The sequence below is a fragment of the Trachemys scripta genome, chromosome 5 (genome assembly GCF_013100865.1).
Source record: "Trachemys scripta elegans isolate TJP31775 chromosome 5, CAS_Tse_1.0, whole genome shotgun sequence".
Classification (NCBI taxonomy): domain Eukaryota; kingdom Metazoa; phylum Chordata; order Testudines; family Emydidae; genus Trachemys; species Trachemys scripta.
The window spans coordinates 13322698-13332360 of NC_048302.1; the positions used below are offsets into that span (position 1 = coordinate 13322698).

At 37.4% G+C, this 9663-nt stretch overlaps 1 protein-coding gene across 1 annotated transcript; it reads left to right on the plus strand.

Annotated features, from left to right (window-relative positions):
• Positions 1–628: 628 nt before the first annotated feature.
• Positions 629–9075, plus strand: CCNG2 (cyclin G2; the record flags this gene model as incomplete). Its single annotated transcript, XM_034772336.1, is given in 7 exon segments — positions 629–766; positions 2339–2476; positions 3729–3979; positions 4151–4229; positions 4312–4410; positions 5443–5648; positions 7479–9075. Coding segments are annotated over 7 exon segments (1041 nt in total). The 3' UTR covers positions 7609–9075.
• Positions 9076–9663: the final 588 nt, after the last annotated feature.

Genomic DNA, 9663 nt, shown 5'->3' on the forward strand with positions numbered 1-9663 from the left:
ATTGAAATATAAAGAACCTGATCGCTTCTATGCACGGATTCAGTGACTTCTAAAACATACCTAGATTAGATGGGGAGGGTCTGGCAAAAATTAAACCTTCAGATGTTTTGGGTAGAGAGTGGCCAGAAGCCATTTCTCCAACCACCTAACCGAAACCCAGTGTGATTAATTTCTGTAAGGCATTGAACTGTTGCTGCTGAACCTCCCTCTCCATTATTATTGTTTTCTTTAATAACAAATCAGGCCAGAGCTCTCCCTGGGTCTGTGTAGGACACAACACCCCACACCCAGCAGCAATTGCCAAACCCACACACACTGTCACAGGAGAGGACTCCTGTCTCTTCTCTCCCCTCCCTCTTCAGGGTGGGAAGCATATGTCACCATCTTCTCCCAATTCATCCCAGTCTCCTTTCCCCATAGAAGGGTAGGACTAAGTACACCACCCTAAGCTTTTTCTGGCGTAAAGAAAGAAGGTTTCATTGTTAAGACAAGGGGGAATAAGTGTTGCTAAAGTTGGACTCAGAATGTTTCACACTGATATTTGGGTCTGTAGATCTGTCCGACTCCCATTGTCTAATTTTCATTCAATGGCATGCTACCAAATACTGAGATTTGTTTTCCTATTAAGATGAAGGATTTGGGGGCTGAAGAACAAATGAGCAATGAAGCTTTCTGGCTGTTCAAGCAGTTAAATCTACATTTGGAGCAAGAATGGAAGTTTCAGCCTCGGGAGAAGGGGCTGAGCCTGATTGAGCGCACTGCTGAGGTGAGGAGCAGGAAGAGAGCTTTGGCTCTAGGGGTGGAAGAGTTAATTATTCATGAGATTGATGCATTGCATTAAGAACTAGCTGTGTAAATATCAAAAGCTTTCCTGTAGTTTTACGCTAGGGAATTGCAGTACATGAAACTAAATAGTAAAGGGATGCTGTTAGTTCAAATTTAATACACAATTTAGGTTTTATAGAAACTTGTAGGAAACTGAATACCAGTAGAAACACTTGTCTTTTAAAAGTCCCATTATCATTTTTTTTCTATATAAACATCCTTTTTATGTTTTTGTGGAGGTATTTTAATTAAAATAAATGTATATATTATGTGCCATGAACTGTCTTTAAATTTCAACACTTAAATTACTAGATATTTTAATTAATAGAAGAACTAGTTAAAAAATAAGGTGTGTTTTGTATCCGCATCTGATCTGTGATCTGCAAAAATGGTCCGCAGATATCAAGCGGATATCTGTAGATTTTCAGGGCTCTAGTATATAAAATTTGGATCCGCATCCATCTGCAGTCCACAAAAATGGATTTGCAGGCTCTAGGGATGCCTTCCTGAGTTCGAGTTTAATGCCCTAATCAAACAGCTCTGTCTGGGCAGACTCCCACTGAAGTCAGTCAGGCTCTGTGTCTGCTCCCCTTAGCAGGTATAGAGCCCCACTGACTTCAATATGAAGTTAATAGCTTAGGTAAAGAAACTTATTTTAATGTATTAATGTTTCTATCTTGATTGTGTGCCTTCAAGTATAGAAAATATTGTTGATTCTTGTAGATTTTAATTATAGATGCTGAAGTCATAGTGCTTTGTCTTCAAAACACTGTACAAACAACTAAAACAATTCTTGGGGTTGTAAACTACTTGGGGTATCTTGACAAATTAGACAGTGGAGACAGATCATTAAGGGAAATGGGCTTCTATACATTTAACCAAAAACATGTGAAATGTCATCCTGTGTAATTTAATACTTTAATGATCTCTGTAAAACTGACCCAATGAGCTTTTCTGAATTTCAGCTGAATATGGAATATTTTAACTGGACACTATAAAGAAGAATTTTGATGAGTAATCTGTATTATCCCACAGGTAGCTCCAGGGGCACCCCTATCTACATGCCTACAAATTAAATGTCTGCCGTGGTCCCTCAATATAAGCAGGGCTCATAATGGGTTTAATGTTTGCATTCTGGTGGAGAGTAGAGGGAACTCATTTAATACAGGAATTTTTCTGTGGCCTTTGCCCACACCCTGAGGTCAGGGTTTGTTCTGGTTATATACATTTTGGTAACAATTGTCTTTTAAAAACAAATGTATATTATAAATGTGGTTATACTTGATTTTGCACTAAGTTGACTTAGAAGGTCTGGCCTTCAGTCCAAACACTGTGGGTTTGTTGTGAGGCTTGGTAGGATAACTTACCACTTGTTTGGTAAATTAAAAAATCCACTGTTTTCACCACATACTTCTTTTAAGATAATATTTGCCATCTGCTTGCCTACTTCTAAGACAGATGACATTGCATAATATAGTGTTGTTAAATGCTGATTTTACTCATTTCATTGCAGAATGAAAATACTTTATGTCCAAGACTAAGGAATGCCAAGGTTGAAGATCTATGGAGTCTGACCAGTTTTTTTGGATTTACAATTGAAACTTTTGTCCTGGCTGTCAACATTATGGACAGATTCTTGGCTCTTATGAAGGTATCTTGAGTGGGGAAGAAGTATTACTATGGCAAAGATCCTTGTGTTGAATATGCACGTTTCCACTTTAGTTTTACATTCATGAGGTTTGCTTTGAACTAAAGTAAAAAACAATCAAGATTCTATAATAATAAACAACTGTAATTCGTGTCTCCTGGTTAGCAACATCCTGTGATAGCTCCTACTTCCTAGTTCAGAACTGGGTAGGGCACTTCACGACAGATAAGATTCTCAGAGTGACTATCAAATATTTATAGGGTATCATAACTGCACGTATCTCTACATAGGTAAACAAACAATATGGTTCAGGTTCTTGCCCTTAAAAGCCTATCACCTTAATCAAATAAGATGAGTCACAATATTTTTGCAAACTAATAGAGTATTGAGAAACGTGTATAACTATGGCTAATCTATGTGTAGTATTGTTAATATATAGTCCAGTGGAACTGCTTCAAGAGTACATTGCTGGGGTATTCTAGGTAGAGGGTGCTCAGCTTTGGAATTGTTCCCCCCCTGGAAGTTGTGCATTTCAAGATTGCACTGTGTCATGGTAGTTTCACTAGAAAGGTACCAGCAAAGTGCTGTCAGTATAACAAGAATATAAAGTGTTAGTGAACTTTTTTTTTTCTCCCCTAACACTTTATATTTTTGTTATACTGACAGCATTTTGCTGGTACCTTTCTAGTGAAACTACCATGACAAAGTGCAATCTTGAAATGCACAACTTCCAGAGGCCACAGGTGGGAACAATTCCATAGCTGAGCACCCTCTACCTAGAATACCCCAGCAATGTACTCTTGAAGCAGTTCCACTGGACTATACATCAACAATACTACACATAGATTGGCCATAGTTATACACATTTCTCAATACTCTATTAGTTTGCAAAATAGAGAGGTGGTGGGTGGGTGTGTGTGGGGGGGGAAATATGAATGAGATTAGAGTATTTGGCTTAGACAGGCATCATGTACCAGTAAATGCAGTCTAAACCTTTTACTTAATGTTTATATTGTAGTAGTGCCTAGACGTCTCAACCAGGCTAAATCCCTGTTTAGCTGGGTGTTCTACGAACATACATGACAGTCCTGCCCAAAAGAATTTGCAGCCTAGAACATGAAATGCTTCATGTTTACCTGTAAAGGTTGTGAGGCTTTTAAACATGGTACTTCCATAGTAACATCATGTGGGTCAAGGTCATCACAGGTGTAACAATTGATAAACGTTTGTTTGTTTGTTTTTGTTTTTCTTTCAGGTGAAACCTAAGCATTTATCTTGCATTGGAGTCTGTTGTTTTCAACTGGCTGCCCAAGTCATTGAAGAGGAGTGCAATATTCCGTCCACTCATGATGTCATCCGGATTAGCCAATGTAAATGCACTGTTTCCGACCTGAAACGGATGGAAAAAATAATTTCGGAAAAACTGCACTTTGAATTTAAAGCTACTACTGCCTTAACCTTTTTGCACTTGTACCATACTATTGTACTTTGTCATACCTCAGAAAGGTAAGTGTAGTTATATCATATACCATATCTGCAATGATCTGTCATGGTTATAAGACCCTTTCCCCCTTTTAGAAATCTCATTAAATCGAATTCTGACATTAGCTTAAAAATAGCCATACTTTAATCTTACATTATACCTGAGTATAAATGTTGTTGTTATATTATTTGTAGGAAAGAAGTACTAAACCTCGACAAATTGGAAGCACAGCTGAAAGCTTGCAACTGCCGATTAGTCTTCTCTAGAGCAAAAGTATGTACATTTCAATTGTTTTGCTTAGTAATTCATAATTGGATTTTGATTTGTGTATGCTGAGTGTGTTTTGTACTTCCAGCCATCCATATTGGCCTTGTGTCTTCTCACTCTGGAAGTTCAGACTTTAAAATCCATTGAGCTGTTTGAAATTGTTCTGCGTGTTCAAAAGCATTCAAAGGTAAACTATTTTAAATGGTTTGTTGACCTGTTGGCTTTAGCACGGAATAATGAAGTACCACTTTCCTAACCATGGGCATCCTGAACACAACCGTAAGATGTTGGTTAATACCAGCACCCTTCCCCTTGGCATCTTGAGGTGTAAAACATACCATACCACTAAGACAAAATGACATGGGTACGTTTTGTGCTCTTCTTTACCAAGAAGCAATCTGATAGCAGGGTCTTATTGGATGCTTATATGATTAAGAACCTGTTAAGTTCTTCATCTTATCCAGTCTACTTAAAGGAAGCACCCCAGTCATCCTGCTTCTTACATAGGAAGGGGCTTAAACATGACTCTTTTAAAATGTGGTCTATGTAAATGTACCTTTTTGGTTTTTCTTCTTACACTAAAGATGTTTAATATAGAAAAAGTGAAAAGTACTGTCTTAAAAGCATTAATGAAACTAGTATAGTTGAGTGCTTTTGTCTTAACTTTAAGTGTACAATAAAACCAAGACTTTACAACAAGCAAATCTACCCAGATTTATTTAACCTGAAATGTGTTCCCAGCCCTGAAGGAATTATTTCATATTTCCTAGCTCTGAATAGTTTTGTCCGACGACCTTCATAAAATCATTGATACTATACAATTTTTATTTTCTTAATACACATTAAATAGTATAACCGATAATTCTGTTTTGTTTCTTTGTGAAAATCCTAAGATTCAGGGTCCTGAGTCATAACACCCAATGAATGCCAGTATGAGGCAGGGACTAACTGGCTCATTTGCTTAAACTTGTCTTTAACTTAAAGGCAACGTGAATTTTATTTGAACTGTCAGCTTCACACTACGTTGCACAAGATTGTCTTAGGCCATGCTAAAGGAGCTGAACTTGAAAAGTGAAAAAGACTGACTTTTTAGTCCATTACTTCAGCAGCATATCACTTGAATTACATGCCAACATGTTTGTAAAGGTGAGGAGGCCTCATTCTAGACTGTCTGCAGTATAACTAATTAAATGTTTTTCTCACTTTTTTTCTTTTTAAGATAAGTGATAGTGACTTACTCTACTGGCGAGAGTTGGTTTCAAAATGCCTAGCAGATTATTCTTCTCCTGAATGTTGCAAACCAGATCATAAGAAGTTAGTTTGGATTGTTTCAAGACGTACAGCCCAGAATCTACAAAATAGTTACTGCAGTGTTCCTGAGTTGCCAACTATACCAGAGGTTGGATGTTTCAATGAAAGTGAGAGGTAAGTAACATTCCTACGGTGGTGGTTTTCGCTGATTTCGATAATTTCTACAAGCATTGTGGTGACACTTAGTCATAAAAATAGATTTGATTCAGTAGTTCTTATTTGCATGAACAGTTTCTTAAGGAAGCATAGTCTTTCTGGTTGCAAACTGACTTAAATCTCCAAAGCTATATATTGCTTGGGTAACTAGAAAATCACCTCAGTTTTCCCAAGCAGTTGAAGTCATGTGGCATGATCTGACTTAGCAGCTCCCAGGAATTTAATTTTAAGGACTGCAAGCCAAATGTTCAATGTTTCATTGTTGGCTTTTTTTTCTTTGTCACTTTAGTCCATGTTAATTTTTGTTTCAACAGTTTCTTAAAGGACTGTAGCTAAGAAGTTAGCATGTTTGGGAACCAAGTTTGAAATTTAAGGGCAGGTGAGGGGGGAAAGCAGATTTGAGATGGCAGGTTGGTATCTCCGAAAAAAATCAGAAGGAAATAGTGGAGGTGAGAAGTAGCTTTATCACAAGGAAGTTTAAACATGTTTGCAAGTAGTTTGTCTATTAAAACTACCTTTGATGTAACTCTTCCTTCTCAGAATTATCAAAAAACAATGTGTAACCTTCCTTCATGAGAAGACAACGTTTGTTTCATGTTTAATCGTGTTTGCAGTAGTGCCTAAGAAGCATCATTGTGCAAACACAATAGCATGCAGTCTCTGCTCTGAAGAACTTACAATCTCAATCGACAAGACAGCTACAGCATGGGGGGCGGGGGGGGGAAGGTATAACACAGGGAACCAATAATGCTGAGCTCTTGTTGGAAACATAGTTGCCATATGTCATATTTGTTTCACAATTTTGGGGCAGGGTGCCTACTTAAAGGGCTAAGCAAAATGGAAAGAAAAGGGGAGAGGAACATTCAGGGGAGCAGCATAAGAAGCTAGGAAGGGCAGATGTGCAGTGAAACTGAGGTGAAGAGACTGAGGGAGAGGAAGGGACAGGGTTGGAGCAATCAGCACAGGGCAAAGGAAGTCCAGTCAAAATTGTAGAAAGGTGTCTGAATGTGTGCCGGTCCCTGTTTGGCTGCTTCCGCAACAGCTCCTACTGACTGAAGCCTCTGGAGCAGTTTGACTCCAAGGCCACATGCTGGGGAGGCACCCCCTGTGTCCTAATGCCCCCAGAGTTTGTGGGGTTCCCCTCCACAGTTTTGGGTCCATGTACTTGCTTGTGGAAGTGATGGCCACAGCTGGGCCCCATTTTACCAGCTCCACTGCCCCCCATTTTACCAGCTCCGTTGCCCCCCAGTGCAATAGTCCCTAATTAGGTGAGTTCTTTGCACAGCAGTCTGATCCTGCATCTGTTTACTTAAATGGCAGTCGTATTAAACCTTTAGTAATCTGGATGGTTGTCAATACTAAACATTTTAAAGAAACTAGTAGCCGTGCCATTTCACACAACAGTATAAACATAGTGATAAGACGTACAGTGCCTGTTTGTGTTTGCTAATAAGTGGTAGCATAATCATGCTAGTGGATTAAAAACTAGGTCCAACCCTTGCTAATATGCTGTGATTTGAGCATTGGGAGCACAGTAACTAGTAATACAAGCTTTTTCTAACATTTTTGAAGTCTCTTTACCAGTGGAATGAAATTCTGTAGAACTAGAAGTATGAAGAGCTTTTGAATTTCATTGGCACCTGACATTCCACAGCAACTCAATATCTTTATAGGAACAAAATATTTCATAAAATGTGGGATCCCAACAAAACTTTGCTACCTTCATGGCTGCTTGTGTAGTCATCCATGATTTGAGTAAATTACAAATAATTCTTCCTTCTCTTTTAGTGAAGACTCCTGTGAAGACATGAGCTGTGGAGAAGAAAGTCTTAGCAGTTCTCCTAGTGATCTAGAAGGCAACTTCTTCTTTGACCTCAAACCTAAATCTAAGTGGAAAGCTCTCAACTGTCAGTCTTAGCAATTTGATTGCACTAGAGTACAATTTTTAAATGTACCATAAGTTTTCTTGGCAATAACAAATGAGTAGGTAGTATCCAGGCAAGAGTTGCTATGGAATACCTAAGTGCTTATAATGCCTGCCTTTTTTTAGAATTCTGATTTAAGCAGCCATTTAGGTGCCCGTTCAGCAAAGTACTTACATAGCCATAGTCCTGTTGAAGTGGACTATTCTTGTGAGTGAAATGATGCATGTGGACCAGTACCTTGCTGAATTCGGTCTAACAGCATAATGGGCTAGTATTTCAAATGGTAAAACTGCTTTAGAGCGCACATGCAATCTTCAAGAAAAGAGGTTGTATGTGTTCTATTGTACTCATTTCTTTTGGGGCAGGAACTATTTTAACCAAAATTATATATTTTGATGGTGTACTCTAAGGATTTTAAAATCTTTGCTTTTTAAACTTCAGGAATCCTTGTTTGATTAGGAGTATGCATGATCTATTTTGGGAGGAATATAGACTTAAATACCTTTAAACCCATTCATACGAATGATAGTCTAGTATGTATGTGCTGGGGTTTATTTTAGTATTTTCATTTTAAACTAATGCAGAATAAGCTTATGCTGAATTTTATAATATGAACTTCAATGTTTAAAATTTTAGTGTGAACAAGTCAATTCATACTATTAGACTAGAAGTATTAACATGTTCAATTTTATAAGTCTACATTCCTTGAAATATTTAACCCTTGTAGTTGATTTCAGTATTCTTCCACTGTCAAATGACTAAATCCATAATCAGACTGGTTTGCATGCTTATGTGAAAGCTGTTAGTGCAAGAAGAGTTGGTATTATGCAGAAATGTCAGGTAAATGTGAAGTTGATAAAGTGGTTGATATAATGGCAGAAACTTGGTAATTTTTTTGCATTTTTGTTAAAGCACACAGATTAGTATGATTGCATTTCACTCGAGTATGGACAGCTAGCAAATGAGGAAATTCACTCTATAGAATAACGGTAAATGTGTGGTAGTGCCAACATAAAAATGAAGGGGCAAAAAAAGACAAGCTAAAGTTTAACGTTTGTAGAAGTAAACATCTTTCTAGGATGATGTGCGGATGTGAATGGTGATGTAAGTTCCTAAATGTTATATGCTTTCAGTTTTATAAACTTATACAAACGTTTACAAAATGTATAAAAAAAATGTAAATTTTAAAAATGTACAGAAAAATCTTAACTTTAAATGAACAAAAAAGTACTGTATTTTTTTACATTGTGTATGCAACTCTGTAGGTAGCTTGCATGTGAATATTAATTTATTGTGTATTCTGTATGATACAAATACTGTCTATTGAAGTCTTGCTTTTTCTACAGCAGGCCTCAACATCCAAGATATTTTCTGAACCCAATCTCTGTTAAAGGTTATTAAACCTACTGTTTTGCTTCAGTTCAGAATAAAAATAAAGCAGTTGTATTTGTTTGTGTAAATCTACTGCAATCTAAGACTTCTCAGTAAAGTTATATCAGCTGCTCTATATACTGAAACGCTGGCTTGGTCTGAAACTTTTCTACATGGACTATTTAAGGCTTTTCAGAACAGCCTTAAAGGAACATAGTATCCTTTATATCCTAGATTTTTATAGATTGGGTCTCCAGTAAGAACCTAGCTAACTAGACTTTGATACCTGTTTTGATTCATGAATTGTAACATACTAGAGAATTATTTAAAAGATTTCTAAAATGGCTCTACATAGTGATTTAGCTTAACTAAGTTCTGATTTAATCACCGGGGGGGAACCCAACCTATGTAGGCAAAATTTTGTTACCCCCCAACTAAGAAAATTCCTATCACATATAGCTGATCTTGTGCGTTGGTTTTTTGTTTTTTGGCAAAAGAGAAGCTAAATTACTCTTTGCTCAGTCTTTTCTTAATGTTTTTAGACTTTGTACACCATTACATAAGAACAGTCATATGGGGTCAGACCAATGACCTATCTAGCCCAGTAGCCTGTCTTCTGACAGTGGCCGGTGCCATGTTTTTCAGAGGGAATGAATAGAACAGGGCAATTGAATGAT